Genomic DNA, 16,322 nt, shown 5'->3' on the forward strand with positions numbered 1-16,322 from the left:
TGTGACCCTTGAAGGATGCGACGCGTTCCCTAGTGTCTGGATTGTAAATTTGGATATCGCTGTATGTTGCGATGGCAAGAAGTTCTCTAGACGGCGAATATCGAACACAGTTGATGGTGCTGCCGCACTCAATTGGACTTCCTTGCTGCTGCCAGGTTTTGGTGTTCCACAGTTTCGTCGTTCCGTCCTTTGAACCAGTGGCCAGTACTGTCCCATCTGGAGAAAAGTCAAGGGAGACGATCAAATTGGAGTGGGCTTTGATGGGTTGGGTGAGTGATTCTCCAGTTTCTCCGTGCCAGACGATGACCTCTCCGTTAAAATCACCGCTTGCTATCAATTGCCCATCTCGTGACACCGCCAATGCCAACACCCCGCTGCAATGCCCCTCCATCTTCATGAACACAACACCTGTCTTCAAGTCCCACAGCCGAAGTGTCTTGTCCCATGAGCCAGTAACCATCCGTCGTTTATCGGTGAAAACTGCGACTGCCAGTATGTATCCTTTATGACCTTGAAACTTCTGCAGTGGCGTGGTGCTGGTAATTACCTTGGTCATTTTACTGGAGGTTGGTGGTGTTGGATGCGGTCGAGGTGGACCGGTGAGGGGTTGTGGGTGTCTTTCTCTAAGCTGCAGAGGTGCGTGTTTTGTGCGTTTTGTGCTGCCTCGTTTCCATAAATGCCCAGTACACAAGGCTGTTTGCTCCATCACCGTTACGGCAAGAATGCACCCTATTCCGTCCTCCACAGTATACCCTCCCGGCACCTCTGCAGTGCATACATGTATCCGACTCTTGCTTCAAAGCTTCCAGCATACATCCCATCACATCCAATCGAGCAGTTGGTGCTTCTTGGCGCTCGAATCTATCTATCCTGCATAATATCCGAGTCGTTGTTTTTCGTATCGAGCAGCTACTCCAACACTCACCATGTCACTCCTTCAAATGCATGCATATAGCTTACTGCAATATCATCGCCTCATCCCGCCGACTCCCAAGACCTGCTTGTTCTCTCCTCTGGCATCTCAAACTCGTCACCAATTCTGTCACGGAAGAGTGCTTGGCTTCCAGCGCTTTGCTCATGATTCGTCTCTATTCAGAGCTTCGCCCGCTCCCGGCCCAACTGGTTTCAGTCCTCTCATTCGTCAATCCCCTCACAAGTCTATCATCATTAGAATACTGCACCACACCAGCATCAGTGCACCATGGTCGCTAACCTTGCGCTAACCCCAGCGAGCCTTCACCGCAGATGCTACCGAGCCATGCGTTCAAAAGACTGTCATCGCGGGTGTTTGGGAATGCTGTCTACCATGAAATCAATAATCCTTGTACTTACACCGCCAAGAGACCAAGTGAGGTTGATTCCAGTTCTTTTACCGAAGTTCTCATCCCAATTCTCATGTGCCAGGCGCTGAGTGATCGATCTTTGATCAACTCAATTATTCTCGAATGCCATGTATTATCTCCTTCCTGAATGAGAATTAGTGTATGCTAATGTAGATGAAACGACAGATAGTGTGGTTGCCGTTGTAGCGATGGATAATGAGACTGAGCGATGCTCTAGGAAGAGTAGCGAGCGCGGGAGTTGATGTTTGTTAGAACGATTTGAATATGGGGGAGAGAATTATCAACATCAGAGATGCGTCAGGTTGGACAGGCAAGAGACGGTCGGAAACCGAAGTGGGGAAAGGCAGCGCCGCAGTAGAGAGGGGAGTTGTGGAGATATGGCAAGTGTGCAAATGGAAATGCGGTGAGCAAGGAGTAAAAATATAAACTATATGGTATGCTTTATCCCCCCGGTAGATGGGTAGCGGAATATTTCAAACATCTTCCATACGACAAGGAAATACGATTATAATGATACATATACAATACAACAAGCTGCGACGAAATGCTCAAACATCTATGCCCCGAAACCGTACAGAGTACGCCCTGACCGCTTCAGAGCGTAAACCACATCAAGAGCGGTAACAGTTTTCCGCTTTGCGTGCTCAGTGTATGTTACCGAGTCACGGATGACCTACAAACCATGAGCATGCACACTTAAATTCAATGAGCACATGCACGCACGTTTTCAAGGAAGATCTTGAGGACACCACGGGTCTCCTCGTAGATAAGACCGGAGATACGCTTGACACCGCCACGACGGGCAAGACGACGGATAGCAGGCTTTGTTATGCCTAGGTACACCAGTTAAACACAAGATAAGAGCAGTCATTGCTGAATGACTCACCCTGAATGTTGTCACGAAGAATCTTGCGATGACGCTTGGCACCACCCTTTCCGAGACCCTTTAAGATATGTTAGACTGGAACCAGAACAACCCCGACTCCACAGCTTACCTTGCCACCCTTTCCACGGCCGGACATTGTATTGAGTTAAAAGTGAAGTGTTGTGAAGTGTGTGAGTTTAGTGTGTGTGAGTTTAGTGTGGTCGATACAGGAGTACCGCAATCAACTGTGAACTGGGTTATATACCGTGGCGTGTGGCTGTGCTGAATTACCACATCTGGAATGTTGATTGGAACACGGGCACCACGTGATGTGACGCGACGCGTCTGTATATAGGCCAAGGCATATGCTCTTTCTATACCAACATCCTCCTATCGACTATTATCTTTACTTTGTGCAATTATCCTTTTTGATTAAACAATGGCTCGCACTAAGCAAACCGCTCGCAAGTCCACTGGTGGTAAGTCGCAATTTGGGTTTAGAACATGGGACTCGAGCTCACTGGCTATTAGGCAAAGCCCCTCGTAAGCAATTGGCAGCCAAGTCTGCAGCTCGCAAGACCGCACAAGCAGTACGTATTGTGTTTGGACCACTGAGCTTTGCTCACAGTACTTGCTCAGAGCACTGGTGGTGTTAAGAAGCCCCATCGTTTCCGTCCCGGTACCGTCGCTCTTCGTGAGATCCGTCGGTACCAGAAATCAACAGAGCTGCTCATCCGCAAGCTCCCCTTCCAACGACTTGTTCGTGAAATCGCACAGGATTTCAAGGTAAGTCGCTTTTGTATCGTTGTAATTCTCGGGTCTGATTGCCCCTCAGACTGACTTACGCTTCCAATCATCTGCCGTAATGGCTCTTCAAGAAGCCGCTGAGGCATACCTTGTCTCACTGTTTGAGGACACTAACTTGGCTGCCATTCACGCCAAGCGTGTTACTATTCAACCTAAAGATCTTGCTCTTGCACGGCGGTTGCGCGGGGAGCGTTCATAGACCTGACATATCTTGTTATTCATATCTGTGGTGTACCTTATTGTATTTCTATCTATTTTACTTGACATCCCGATGCGATGTGTTTATTTGCAGCATGACTGGCAACATATTGGCCTTTGTGAATTTGAAGATTCTGGTAAGGTGTTGAACCGGAACAAGCATGTTGAATTGGATGCTTAAACTGTGTTTCGAACTGGATTCATAAGCATGTCAAAGGAATTGGCGAAGAAGTTCACACCTTTTGGACAATGGGAGACAGTCATGAATAAAAGTCATTGACACAAAACACAATGGCCCAGGGTGGACCTTGAACAAGACTCCGCACGTGACCACGCGGCGAGACTCTATAAATCAGTTCCATTTCAAAGACGTTGTGCCCAGGACCATAACCCAACCAAGCGTCTACAGGAGCCTGACCATCAACACTAAATCCTTTCTAGCAATGGCCCGCACTAAGCAAACTGCCCGCAAAAGCACAGGTGGTAAGTCACTGTAGCTTTTCCGGTCCGCTGCCACCGATGCTCATTCACAACCAGGTAAGGCTCCTCGAAAACAGCTCGCAGTGAAATCAGGACAAAAGGCTCCCATAATTGCGCATGCGGTATGTTGTGCCTTTCTTTCTGAACCCATTTAACCTCCTTCTCTCAGGCGACCGGAGGTGTCAAGAAGCCACATCGTTTCCGTCCTGGCACGGTAGCCCTTCGTGAAATTCGCCGGTACCAAAAGTCGACGGAGCTGCTCATCCGCAAGCTTCCATTCCAACGCCTCGTCCGCGAAATTGCACAAGACTTTAAGGTCAGAGGATTTACGTCAATAGAAGCCCATTGGATTCATTTAACATCCATGTCGCAGACCGACCTCCGATTCCAATCATCGGCCGTAATGGCATTGCAAGAAGCGGCTGAGGCGTACCTTGTATCGCTGTTTGAGGACACCAACTTGGCTGCTATCCATGCCAAACGTGTGACTATTCAACCGAAGGACCTTGCTCTTGCCAGGCGGCTGCGCGGCGAACGTTCGTAGAAGTGTTTATTCAATATGGACCATCAATGTTCTTTCCTGTGACTCATCGTCTCTTGCTATATCTGTTCGTTCTTGACTTCGCATTTGAGAGTTTGGCTTGGCGTTTGTCTTATTTCCTATATTGAATGAGCAGCAGAAATTAGACTTGTCTTCTTCTTGCTCGTTGTGACCCGGCTTAGATTGTGTAAGTTTTCCGGCCGTGCATTGCCCCATCCTTGGTCTTGCAGACAGCATATCACGTCACATCTATAATGTGGCAGTTAAGAATCCACCTCAAAGAAGTCGTGACCATCACGCACCACTGACAGCAGGCAAGTAATCAATATCAATGGCCCCAGCGAAAGCAAATTGCGCGCGAGTACCGGTGAGTAGTTCCAGGCAGAACACTTTTGACGTTGAATCAAGCTCGTGACCGGTCAGGCTCCATGCGCATCCAGTGTGTCCGAGTCCACCTTGTCAAATTGGTCCATATCAAAAGTCGGCCAGTGAGCTTCCCCTCTAATACCATGTTCGTCAGGAATTCAAGGCCGCATTTAAATTGGGGCCCACCGGATTCGCCTGACATTTCTGTCGCAGATGGCTACCACTGGCAGGCGACCTCCGGTTCCATTCTGACTTGACTGCGATCCATGTCAAGCGTGTGACCCAATATTCAACCGAATGACCTTGCTCCTGCACGACGACTGTGGTGAACGTTCGTAGAGGAATCTCACCTATATCCCATTTTGTATCTTTTGAGTTATAAGACTGAGACTTTGAGAAAGCTGTAATGACTCATGAGAGTGCACTGGCTGACTAAGTCACAAAGCTATCCTTCTCTTCCGAGTTCCGCTACAAGCACACTAACCCTCGTTCCCGACCTTTGTTGTAACTCGTGCGTGGTACATGACTTGCATATGAAACTCATGCTTCGCCCTGAATGGAGGCTCTGGCCGATTTCCACTTTCCTCGGTGTTACTGACCTCAAAACTGGCGTCACTATTGTCCTACTGTTCGCAGTAAGCATCGAAGTCTTTTCTTTCAACCAATATCGCGAAAATAACTTACCTCGCAGCTCCTCAACAAAGTAGCAGGCGTGTATGGCTTGATCGCCGTTATCACCGGTGCAGGTAGCAATTTTGCACAGCTCAGTCTGTACATATATTCAGTTCTCGGTCTCGTCGCGCTAAGCTGGGGACTGAAATCCGTCAAAGATGTTCGTCGCTTTAGCACAATACTCGATCGCCAGCTGATATCATCTTTGTTTGACAGGAGAACCCTCAGCACACACTCTATTTTGCATACTTCTTCTTCGTCGACCACATCTTCTCAACAACTTGGACGGTATTCTTCTCTATCATCTGGTGGACTTATACCTCGCATGATGGACAGCAAATTTCCAATTCACGTGCGCAGGAGGCAATACGACATGATGCGCCACCTATAAACTACAATATGACGGACGAGCAGCGGGCTGTAGAAGCAAATATATTGTGGCATGAAGAGAAGGGCACTGCCATGGGTGTCATCATCATCAGCTGGCTTGCAAAGGTACATAACCACCAATTCATGCACATCACTTCCTAAATTCTCAAATTACATAGATATATTTCGCACTATTACTCTACTCATACGCCGCACATCTCCGCAAGGGCTCGTACAACTCCATCCGACACTTCCGTTCATATTCAGCTACTCCCGCAGGCTACACCTCAGCACTGACCGAAGAGGATGATGAAGTTGACGATTTTTACCTACCCTCGATACGAAAGAACCAGCCCTCACACGCTTCAAATGACTCTATATCACACCTTCCAAACGGCTCTACACCGTATTTCCCCAACGGCTCTGCTTCATATGCCCCAAATGGCTCATCTTCCCATGTTTCCAATGGCTCGATATCGCATCTGCCCGATTTTGTGAGCGCTCCAGGAAGACACGGGAGGAAGGCGAGCAGGGGCTCGTCAGGGAAGGCTAATATACCCGGAAGGAGAAGTGAGGGGAACGGGGAGGTTATCTTTGAAGATACTGAGTCGTAGACTCGTACCTAATATACCATTTTCGTGCTGTGGCAATCTATTGACGAGCATAATATTTATCTTAAGATGGCTGGTAGCCCTTGACGTTGATTTCCATGAGCAAAGTGACGAGGGTATTTATCATATCTGCTAGCCAGTCACATATTGGTACTATCCTTAAAGGACTCTATCAAGCCTTTGTATCGAGCGCTAGATTCTCTAGCGGTTCGACGCTTCCCGGATAGCCAAAAATATACGTCTGAATATCACAAGCCTGGAATTTTATATAAGTAAAGTACATCAAGTTCGTGGTCTCCGCAACATCAACGTCCGTTTACTAGAAGCAAAGCAAGTCGAAGGATGTCGGTGTTACAATGTCAGCCTGTCCGAGTCCGTGACTTCTTTGCCTCTGGACCCTCCTTCGGGGCTCGATCTTGTATTGTACGAGATTCAGATCCCGCATTGCCTTCCAAGAATTTTTCCTCAATATCCCGCACCCATTTACCCCCCTCGGCTCCTTCAAACAACCATACGTGGCTAAATCAAGACTCGATCAAGCAACGCGCAGGGATTACTATATAATTTGACGACACACCTCTTTGCGACACGAACGGGCTCAGTCTTGCCCATCATTTCACCTGAGGTGCGCTTTGCTGGTCTCGCTAGTGACGGAACCTCGAGGCGCTTCCCCACTGGTGGTGGCAACTCCCATAAAAGCTGCTCGCAGAGGTGTTGAACAATGACATCTGCATTACCAAGAAGGACAATCTAATCGTTGCGAACAGGTGGTTAGTGCCATCGATATCCGAAGTGAGGTCTGTAAACGAACATCAGGATTGATATGCCGGACAGGAGTTTTGTTGATTAGAATCTACCACGGCACTTGGCTCAGATAACAAACAGCACACTGATAATAAGACACCGACCTGGGGAACAGAATGCGGGAGATGCGCTGCCAAAGATCAGCTGCTTGTCTTAGAATCTTATGCGTTTTCAACTTACACAGAATTTCGGATACAGGTGAGACCTTCAGTGAGGTTCCGATGACGATTAACAAGTCGATTTTATCTCGATCGTCCTCGAGAGCGTGTTCAAAGTCATCCGCGAGCTTCTCTCCAAAGAAAGTGATGTCCGGCTGCGCACTCACGTCATCGAGAACTCGCATAAACAGAACAACAGGAGAAAACCAACCTTCATCACGCCAACTGGTATTGCCTCTTCCTCTTCATCACTCCCCTCTTCCCATTCCTTCCTACCTCGCTTCTTGGCCTTTTTCCTGAAAGCAGCCTGGCGGACTTCCTCCGCTTCCTTCTTGGCCACTAAGCACACAGTACAGAACGGGACACGATGTTCCATGATATCTTTTTCAATTTCGGTCCCTGGTATACGCCGTCTGCACTGGATGCACGTAGCAGTCGCGAATGATCCATGACACTGCAATACGCGAGTAATTCCGGTGAGTGTTTCTAGTGTGTCAATGTTCTGGGTGTAGTTCTAGTGATGACCTCCGTCAACTTCGGGCGAGGAGAGGGAATAACAGGACTTACCCGGAGAAGCTGTTGATGACCTTCGTAAGGTTCATTAACCCTATGGAAAACATGCCACCTACCTTGCCTCTGTCTTCTATGGCTTTGATGAATCGGTGACAAGGAGAAGGTATAAAATTAGACGGATATATCTGGCTGTAATTGTCGCATCAGTTGAAGCATTATCTTTCAGGGTCGGAACAGCAACCTCGCAAATGAGCTTGATAGCTACAATATCAGCCTGCGGTCAGATATCACAGAACATCAATACTTACTAGAACACTGTGTAAAGCGAATCCGAGTTAACGACGCCTCACAGGAGATGAGATCTCTCACCGGCAGGGTTTTCTCTAAAATAGTGTATATCGAACCTAATAGGTGTCAGAATGAGAGTATGTATAACAGCTGATCATCTTACATCTGTTGAGGGTCATCAAGGTCATAGGTCCCCCGTTCCTTCAGCGTTGCGTACAAGCCATTATGCGACCCTAAAGAACCCTTGATGACAATGCGTTTAAAGTGCAAGAAGGAGAATCACACACTGAAGTCCGGAATACCGCATGAGACGCCTATACACAGATTCAGTGATGTAGTCCTAACCGAGGGAGTAAAAGACAGACTAATGCCAGCGCCAGTAAGCACAACCACACGCTTGGAGGCTTGTATCAGGGAAACTGCGTCCGCAAGTGTGTTATGCTGAGGTAGTTTTTCCCTGAGTTGAAGCCTTATGTGTGAGACATTCAAATCATCGTTAGCAATGCTCAAGAAGGGCTATGAAGTTTTACCCACTCTTTAGACATCGCGACCCGCAGAAAATAGAGCATTGTTTGGGGTTGCTTATTCCGCAATTCAGGGCACTACGGTCCAAGTTAACGGGTTCCATTGTATGTAGATGAAATGATGGGGCTACCAAGGAAATCCCGAAAGCGAAAAGAAGTTTCACTATTGGGATATTTTGAGTGATGACATATTCTCTGACGAAGGAACTCATTCCTGATGGAGTTGAGCCTATAACTTTCGTGTTTGTGAGGACGTGGGCTTACCGTGTTCTTTCAAGTGATGCATCATCTTTCGGGTTTCTTCTTTCGACCAAGCTCCATCTGCTAAGTTAGAAGTGATATCAGCTCAAGGACCCACTTCATTGATAAGAATTTACGTGGACTGCACTTTCATACTTCGACATTAAATAAAAAAACCGGTGACCTACCTTCTCGTTTCAGTCGTTCGATGACCTCGGTTTCCACTTCGAGATTGTCCAGGTAGCCACTCCCCTCTATAGCACTGTGCTTCTCATGCGCAGGGAGAACCAGACTTTCTGAGTCTAAGCCTTCATCAAAGTCGCTTTCTTGAATTTCCTCTTCTCCGTCTTCCAAACCTTCGAGTAGGTCCTCAATTGTATCTGGGTCCACGTCCACATCCTCCGCAGCATCTATGAAGGCTCTCAACTGAAGAGCATATAGTGCGCTATATGCCTTTGGTTTTCCATTATTTTCCGCAGCGGCTTCATGAACGTTGGGAACATCAGGTTGCCCATTCGATGTACGCATTTGTGAAAGAGGATGGAAGTGTATCTGTAAATGTTAACCCATTAGTTTTACTCTCCATTCTGTATAACTCAACTAATGAGTATATTTTGGGGTGTACTTATCTGGTCTTTCACGAATTACAACGCCTCCTGAGCCGGTTGCAAGGCTCAGCCGCGCGAGCCCTCGCCACTGTTCAAAGTCGAAACTGCAATTCATTATCATACATTTCACGTGATCACCAATTTAACCTGCACGTGACACCCCTGATATATGGCTCGCTTCGCTCCTTGAAGCTTCCTTCAAACAACGATGTCTTTAAGTTGTGGCACGACCTCGTCGGAGAGCTCCGACTTTGAAGACGACTTTGATGAGGATGATCTTGACTCACTGATTCCTAGCTCACCAAGTGCATATACCCATACTTTTACCTCGCCAGCTCCAGAGCAACGCGAGAGCCAGACCAAGAACATCCTTGCAGCAGATCAAAATACAATCACTCATATAAAGACACCTCAACTTCCGATAGAGGTCGTCGATTACATCGCTTCTTTCTTGTTCGACTCTTGCCCGTCTGGCTGCTTCTTCCATATCCGCTCGTTCTCTCTGGTTTGCTCTCAGTTTAGACATGTCGCTCTGCGTCATTATTTTTCTTCCATTCAGCATCTCGTCTGCAAAGCAACTTGCTGCATATACAAATTTGCACTTCTCATTGATTTCCTGCAATGCCCTGTGCGACCGTGTTGGATTCGACTATGTCAAGTCTGTTTGCTTCGTATATATGCTCTCTCACACTAACCGATAAACTTAACAGAACACTTATAGCACCATCGCACGCTCTTGAAGCAGCATCGTGGAACCCGTCTCTCTATAGGAACCTGAAACATCTGATGATCTCTTTCTCATCAGACGGAAGACAATCCCAGACAACCAGACTCAAGCGCATCTTCTCCCCACTAGCAATGCCCCTGACCCCGCGGTTTCCTCCTCAGCTGACGTCTCTCACAATGACAAAACTCTGGAGAATTGACGTACCTTTGCTGAAAACTATTGCATCTGTGTTCCCTTCTGTGAAGATTTTGCACCTCAGTTGCTCGGAACAGCTAGACGTCTCTTGCTGCTGGGCTTGCTTTGAAGAAAGCTCAACTGCAGTTGTGCACTCGCCAATTCCGAACTACTTCAATGACATCACGAAATTGACGGTATGATGAGCCGTGTCACTTCATTTTCAACAAAATCCGATGCTTGACAGGACAACTTCGCGGATTCATTGGAACCACTAACCCAGTTGACTGATCTTCACCTTGGCATCTTTCTTTCAGACGAGGAAATGGTGGAAAAGCACATCGAGCACTACGACACCCCATTGACCTTCGACCTATACGCTCCGAACAGCGTTCAGTCCCAAAGCTGCATCTCCACCCACCGGAAACATCCTCAGTCAACTGGAAACCGAGACTACCACTGGACTCATATCCTATTCAGTGGACCAACATGACAAAAAAGAAGAGACTCACTTCGGAGCTTGTACCGAAGATCTACCCTTTCCTCACGGCCCGGAGCTCTGCCGTACATGCAAGCTCATCGGATCCGCCTCCAAGGTACGCACACGAGAGCTGGAGGCAAGTCTCGCGCTCGCAAGGAAAATCAAGACATTACGCACGGTCGGTTGGAGTTCGTTCTTCACATCACAGGTTTTCGAGCCAGACGACAACAAGGTCGGCGATTGGGGTAGGAGGACTACGGCCTACATTCTACGCGCGAATGGGAGGGTGCGGGTGCGTAGGAGACCCTGGTGACGCATAATTTTGCAGTCGAATAAGCAAACGTTTCACACCCAAACCATGGAAACATTGTAGCATCATTTCGTCTATGAAATGTTCCCCCTGTTCTGCTACGATGTATTGCATGCAATTGATGCTGCCGTTTACGATCCCATCATTCAAAAGCTTTAAGTTGTGTGCTGAGCAACAAAAGGATAGCATCATCGAATAGAAAGAAGGCAATCAGAGGGGCTCGGAACAATGGGCTCATGGATTGTGCCACTCGGAGGTAGTTCATCACATGGAATGTAGTCAAGTCCACAGCTTAGATCGATTGTCAAATCACACAGAAACGTCCACAAATTAGACACACCCACTGTGACCATTTACTAACCGAGAAAATTATAAGGACTACACCTGACCCTCACGTTTCTCCCTTGTACCGCATTGCGCGAACAATTCCCAAGTGGCTCTGAAAGTATCACTCATTAAGTTTATACCCTCTCACCTATCGTTGACTAATACTCCATTATGACGACTGCTACTACAAAAAACAACTCAAAGGCAGCAGAATTTGCTCGGCTCTTCGAATTATTTGACCGAATTGCGACACGGCGCGCTAGGGGGTCGACGGAACTAGCGATCTCGATGGACGACATCCAATCAGTTCCTCCCGAATTCGCACCAGTCCTGAAGAATTTGTCTGCTGTTCTTTCGTTACGTGCTCAACGCGACCAAGAGCGTCTCCGCAAGCCAACGGGACGCCCCCGCCGCAATACTGTCGGTGTTGCACCCGCGACGCAGAATGGCATTGACGTAGCAAGGGATGTAGGGAGCCCTATATTTCCCCTTGAAGAGCATCATCCGTTTACATTCAAGCTTATGCTCCACAAATTATACAACGTCGACGAATGGGCCGAAAAGGTGAAGAGTGCTGTGGAAGCGTCAAAGGAACAATTTAAACCCCTAGCGGAGAGGATGCAGAAGGCGATGAAGGAGGGCACAGGGGCGGAAAGAGTTGTAGGAAGGAATGCCGCGCGGTCTAGGAGTCAGTCCGCGATAAACCCAAAGTCCAAGGGGAAAGCGATTTCCCGAGAACAAGTTCCCGCATCGCCAGCACGTGCGAATGACTTCAGCCGAGTGTTGAAGAAACGCTGCGTCGGGAGGCGCAAATCTATCAGTGGGCCACTCGCTGGGGGTGTATGGGTTTACGATGCAGCCATATCTGCTGTCGAGTTGGATGGCGGTCGCCCATCCCTGGAAATTACGATCTCAAAGTCTAAAGACATCTTGAATAATACCGGTGTTCGGTCCCGTCACCAGTCTCTCGCTGGACTGGAGGGTATTCAGGATCGGGACACGACTCGTAGGAAGGTCAGAATTGCAGTGCCCTTGGCGCGAGACGATGCACAGGGCACTTCAGCCTCGACAAACAGACACATCCACGTAGCGGCCAGCAAGGCAACATTAAAGGACAACCTTTACACAGGATCACTTCTGCACGCGGTCGGCGATTGTCAATAATAACTGACGCTGGATCGTCAAGTCACCACATGAAACGACCTCTTAACGCGCAGTAGTTTGGTTGGAAGTAGATGCCTCGTAGTCTGGATATTTACGATTCAGTCTGTATATCATACGGCTTCAAGTTAACTATCACTCACATCGACTGTTCCTTAGTACATACCGTCCACATACTTCCACTGTAGTGTATCATACTTATACTTTTCATCATCTCGATCACCATGACGGTTCAAAGAGGTCGAGATTCGAGTGCCAACAGATGCATTCAACCTTACCTTCACAAGACCAATGTGCAGAGTAATTATGATGACTAGGCCTGCCTGCGAGCGTCCGTTATGATCCCCATGTCCTCAATGGAGATTTCCATGATGGTTGGACGTTGAACGTCGATCCTCAATGAAAAAATATCCACTGGAATTCGTTCTATCTAGTCCTATGATCATCAAGTAGTAGGCTCCCAGAGCCCACCGAGTTGCCAAGTAGCCGAAGATAACCTAGAAAAAGGAAATCAGGCAAAGCACCAAAAATTGAGAGCACCCAAAGTCACGAAATTTTTGGCTTAATATAAAGTTATGCTGGCCAGCTGAACAGCAAAGACCGGGCACAGAGAATACTCAGAAATAAATAAAAGGCAGAAGGCAGCAGTCGGGTTGGGGCATGTTGGCCAGGAGCGTGAAGCGAGCACTGAGTGGTGTGAAGACAACCAACTCAGAGAGGCCGCGGCCCACGTGTCACAAAAGGACATAATTCTGACCGCACTTGGCACAGCGGCACGGAATCCATTTTCCTTCAAAATTTCATCGTGTTTTCACTACTAGGACATGTCGCATGTTGTGCAGAAAATTAAAAACAAGCGATGAAGTCAGGCCGATGAGAACACATCAACTGAGACCAAGATTTGAATTGTTGAATGATATACGCGCACATGACGCCGACGTGAATTGGTTCCACGGGATCAAACGCTCCGCTCTTACAATATGTAGATATGAAATTATTTATGACAAAGACAACTGTCCTTCTAAACGAATGTATGAGGATAATCCTGGTCTGTTGCGGAGACTACAAGTACGGGGATGCTGAGATATTAATACCCTATATAAAAAAGACGAATGAGAGGCTGTTTGCACCATCGTGCATTGAGATTGAGACCACGAGTAAGGAATGTGATATAGGCCATGAATCGGAAGCCAGAGATGAGTTCCCAGTTTAGCTGGGATTTAGGCAACTCAAGTTGTTCGAAATGCTCCGGGGAGGGGGTTAGGGCTCCCCATCCCGGCTCTCGATTTCAGGTTTTTCTTCAACCTGCATTAGTTGGCTGCACACTGTGCTGTATTTTCGAAGCGAAGGTCCGTAAAAGAAAAGAACCTTCCGTGGTGAGTTAGTAATGAAGTGCCAAGACGTATCAAAAAACTCACGAAAGGGACTGGAATCAGGATGACAGCGACGCCGCCGAAGATAGTGTTGGCCCATTTATATGTGAGCTTCTTGAACATCGTGTGAGAGAAGAGAGGGAATCCAAAGCTACCCAGGTTACCTATGGTTGCTCAGCATGTGTATACAGAATATGAGGGACAACGTACGAGCTAAGCCCTGACCCGCCAAAGCAGAAGACGCCATTGGACCATAGCTGCATGAGCAAATAATGTTAAACAAGAATTATGAGGGAGACGGTACGAGGTATTTACCAGTCTGCCAAATAAATGAAAACCACCTGATATGAAACAAATGAGCAAAACATGAAGATCTAGTTAAAGTGTCTAATGAGCGTTTCCGATCATCGTATACATAGAATGATAAACACGCCGATAAACCGACAACAGGCCACATCCAGAAGATGGTCGGTTCTGCTGTCCATGCATAGATGAATATCGAGGTAGGCAGCAAGAGTGCAACTAAACAAGCGATGTATAGCCTTGCTTCGGGGCCTCTCTGAGACACGTATTTCCTAAACAGATCGATCGAGTGAGGTGTATAACGTTATTGTTACAATTGACCTACCGGTAGAGCACATCCTGATAGAAATTGGCACAGAGTCCCAGTATACTTCCCACACTGCGATGACGAACTGCATGAAAGGGTCAAACCCTCGACATCAGGACACTTACATGACGGTAATGAACACCAGTCCACTCTGCCCGACGTTGAAGTGATACGTGTGCTTGAAAACCCCAGACACGGATCTGCTCACACTACTTAGCGGCAACTCTGGTTTTATGTGAATAACATATTTGCATACCCGATCTGGACGTAGAGCACACCGGACATAAAAAAGACCCAAATCTGTGGAGAGAACTTCAGAAACAACAAAGACAACGGGAAAGGATACTAACGCATATACTAGTCACGATAGGTTCAGTGAGAACAAACACTAACCACCATCAGCACCACCTTGCATAACAATAATCAAATGACGTACTGATGGGCCGAGTACATGATATTTTAATCATGGTACTCAATTTCGGCCGTGTCTCTTCTCCCCGGGCCCGGTACCGATCATCCCCAGTTTCCTTGCAGAGCTTCTTGGCGATGTGTCGGAGGATAATTTGCGATCGAGTCTCCTCCATTATAAGCAGGCTGAGAAGGAAGTAGGTCCCCTGAACACTGCGTTGATTGTCATTTGAGCGTATCACGATTCAGAGAAAGATATACATACATCGCTTGAATCCTCTGGATCCATCTCCATTGGAGATGAGGGTCGAGTTCCAGCCAGGCAGAGATGATAGACCCCAGACCAGTGGTAACCATGCTCACCATGGAGAAAACAGCCATAGGCAGGCCGCGCCTAGAATATGGGGCATAAAGTAAGCGCAAGGCTACGAGAAACACAATCACGTACTCATGAGGCTCCCATATATCGGCAATCGTCCCACCCACCAGTATCGCACCAGTCGAGGCAAAAGCACCCCCCAAGACACGTGCGACCATAATGGTTTGAATATTATTGGAGCTGTAGTTCGTTTATTGTTAATCCAGTCCACGGGAAGCCAGAGCAGCGGCACGCACAGAGCAGCAAGCACGTTGCACATAGCCCCGAGAAACGCTGATACCAAGTAAATTGGCCGCCTCCCAACTTCCTGCAGAAATTCATCAGTGCTGATCCTTGACCTTGCCATCATTTCATACCTCGCTTAGCGAAGACGTGAACAGAGGAACAATACCAAAGCCTAGAGAATACAGACAGTATGCAACAGTTGCTTGAAAACGCGTGCAGTTTAGATCCTGTATCATGGAACCGTAACCCATAGCAAATGACGGAGTCGCAGGAGCTGAGGATGTCGATCGGTCAGTGATATTTTGTAGGGATTGATAGACCTTACAAGTGATCCCATTGAATGCACAAACGACCAGGGTAATGCACCATTTTCGCAGCCATGAGTAGTTGATTGGATTCCTCGGGTCTCCGCGTTGAAATTCCACCTAACAGTGTTGATGTTAATGTAGTGAACGGATGTGGGCAGAAAGGTGGTAATACTGACATAGAACGAGTCTGTGGGAGAGACTACGGTCGACGCAGCAAAAAACGAGTCTGCAGGGGAGACTATGGTCGAGGCAGACTTGTGGGCGTCAGGAAGGGTCTCAAGGGATAGAGTCTTCACTGGACTGATGGGCACGTTGAGCAGCGTTGCAGTGGTGGAGGGTTCGCTGGGACGCATCAAGGTCATTTTTTCAGGGGCGTTCTCCGTGCCCATGACTGAAATTGGAGAAGAGTGTACCGCGCTGGCCATGCGGAGTGGGCTCTTGTTGCTCCTTGT

The 16,322-nt window shown here is 47.8% G+C and overlaps 7 protein-coding genes across 7 annotated transcripts; 4 read left to right on the forward strand and 3 right to left on the reverse strand.

Annotated features, from left to right (window-relative positions):
* Positions 1 to 1,899: 1,899 nt before the first annotated feature.
* BJ212DRAFT_1270472 (histone-fold-containing protein) lies at positions 1,900 to 2,290 on the reverse strand (the record flags this gene model as incomplete). The annotated part of the gene is made up of 3 exons (XM_041330892.1): positions 1,900 to 2,016; positions 2,067 to 2,176; positions 2,230 to 2,290. Coding segments are annotated over 3 exons (288 nt in total), but the record flags the coding sequence as incomplete, so codon positions are not given.
* A 357-nt stretch (positions 2,291 to 2,647) lies between these two features.
* BJ212DRAFT_1270475 (histone-fold-containing protein) lies at positions 2,648 to 4,237 on the forward strand (the record flags this gene model as incomplete). Its single annotated transcript, XM_041330893.1, has 4 exons — positions 2,648 to 2,687; positions 2,740 to 2,807; positions 3,863 to 4,009; positions 4,067 to 4,237. The coding sequence occupies 4 exons, from the start codon at positions 2,648 to 2,650 to the stop codon at positions 4,235 to 4,237; spliced, it is 426 nt and encodes a 141-aa protein (XP_041193492.1).
* An 896-nt stretch (positions 4,238 to 5,133) lies between these two features.
* Positions 5,134 to 6,255, forward strand: BJ212DRAFT_1270762 (Inositolphosphorylceramide synthase subunit Kei1-domain-containing protein; the record flags this gene model as incomplete). The annotated part of the gene is made up of 4 exons (XM_041330914.1): positions 5,134 to 5,235; positions 5,292 to 5,432; positions 5,489 to 5,767; positions 5,821 to 6,255. The coding sequence occupies 4 exons, from the start codon at positions 5,134 to 5,136 to the stop codon at positions 6,253 to 6,255; spliced, it is 957 nt and encodes a 318-aa protein (XP_041193493.1).
* Positions 6,256 to 6,853: 598 nt separating this feature from the next.
* On the reverse strand, positions 6,854 to 9,491 carry BJ212DRAFT_1350707 (DHS-like NAD/FAD-binding domain-containing protein). The gene is made up of 17 exons (XM_041335510.1): positions 9,393 to 9,491; positions 8,968 to 9,331; positions 8,804 to 8,863; positions 8,671 to 8,753; positions 8,550 to 8,617; positions 8,381 to 8,484; positions 8,303 to 8,329; positions 8,179 to 8,248; positions 8,097 to 8,131; positions 8,036 to 8,042; positions 7,969 to 7,980; positions 7,844 to 7,916; positions 7,782 to 7,790; positions 7,426 to 7,728; positions 7,237 to 7,369; positions 7,161 to 7,186; positions 6,854 to 7,105 (listed from the first exon to the last, which is right to left on the reverse strand). Exons 2-17 carry the CDS (start codon positions 9,305 to 9,307, stop codon positions 6,986 to 6,988), a joined length of 1,470 nt encoding a protein of 489 aa, XP_041193494.1. The 5' UTR covers positions 9,308 to 9,331; positions 9,393 to 9,491; the 3' UTR covers positions 6,854 to 6,985.
* A 533-nt stretch (positions 9,492 to 10,024) lies between these two features.
* Positions 10,025 to 11,144, forward strand: BJ212DRAFT_1350722 (uncharacterized protein). The gene is made up of 4 exons (XM_041335511.1): positions 10,025 to 10,045; positions 10,098 to 10,485; positions 10,536 to 10,684; positions 10,725 to 11,144. Exons 2-4 carry the CDS (start codon positions 10,174 to 10,176, stop codon positions 11,080 to 11,082), a joined length of 819 nt encoding a protein of 272 aa, XP_041193495.1. The 5' UTR covers positions 10,025 to 10,045; positions 10,098 to 10,173; the 3' UTR covers positions 11,083 to 11,144.
* Positions 11,145 to 11,592: 448 nt separating this feature from the next.
* Positions 11,593 to 12,438, forward strand: BJ212DRAFT_1217615 (uncharacterized protein; the record flags this gene model as incomplete). The annotated part of the gene is made up of 1 exon (XM_041329329.1): positions 11,593 to 12,438. A coding segment is annotated over one exon (846 nt), but the record flags the coding sequence as incomplete, so codon positions are not given.
* Positions 12,439 to 13,827: 1,389 nt separating this feature from the next.
* BJ212DRAFT_1480318 (major facilitator superfamily domain-containing protein) lies at positions 13,828 to 16,295 on the reverse strand (the record flags this gene model as incomplete). Its single annotated transcript, XM_041340061.1, has 16 exons — positions 13,828 to 13,935; positions 13,986 to 14,104; positions 14,151 to 14,197; positions 14,256 to 14,281; positions 14,386 to 14,515; positions 14,569 to 14,622; positions 14,676 to 14,750; positions 14,807 to 14,850; positions 14,901 to 14,938; positions 14,987 to 15,171; positions 15,224 to 15,352; positions 15,407 to 15,517; positions 15,574 to 15,644; positions 15,694 to 15,836; positions 15,888 to 15,987; positions 16,047 to 16,295. The coding sequence occupies 16 exons, from the start codon at positions 16,293 to 16,295 to the stop codon at positions 13,828 to 13,830; spliced, it is 1,629 nt and encodes a 542-aa protein (XP_041193497.1).
* Between the last annotated feature and the right edge of the window lie 27 nt (positions 16,296 to 16,322).

This window comes from Suillus subaureus (assembly GCF_016647635.1).
Source record: "Suillus subaureus strain MN1 chromosome Unknown BJ212scaffold_14, whole genome shotgun sequence".
NCBI classification, from domain to species: Eukaryota; Fungi; Basidiomycota; class Agaricomycetes; order Boletales; family Suillaceae; genus Suillus; species Suillus subaureus.

Bases quoted from the DNA above. Each gene is read 5' to 3' on its own strand.
- BJ212DRAFT_1350722 (XM_041335511.1), top strand. From the start codon at position 10,174: ATGATCTCTTTCTCATCAGACGGAAGACAATCCCAGACAACCAGACTC. The intron at 10,486-10,535 runs GTATGATGAGCC...GATGCTTGACAG, and splicing joins ATGACATCACGAAATTGACG to GACAACTTCGCGGATTCATT. The intron at 10,685-10,724 runs GTCCCAAAGCTG...AAACATCCTCAG, and splicing joins TACGCTCCGAACAGCGTTCA to TCAACTGGAAACCGAGACTA.
- BJ212DRAFT_1350707 (XM_041335510.1), bottom strand. From the start codon at position 9,307: ATGCGTACATCGAATGGGCAACCTGATGTTCCCAACGTTCATGAAGCC. The intron at 8,754-8,803 runs GTAAGCCCACGT...CAACTCCATCAG, and splicing joins GCATCACTTGAAAGAACACG to GAATGAGTTCCTTCGTCAGA. The intron at 8,330-8,380 runs GTCTGTCTTTTA...ATCTGTGTATAG, and splicing joins GCTTACTGGCGCTGGCATTA to GCGTCTCATGCGGTATTCCG.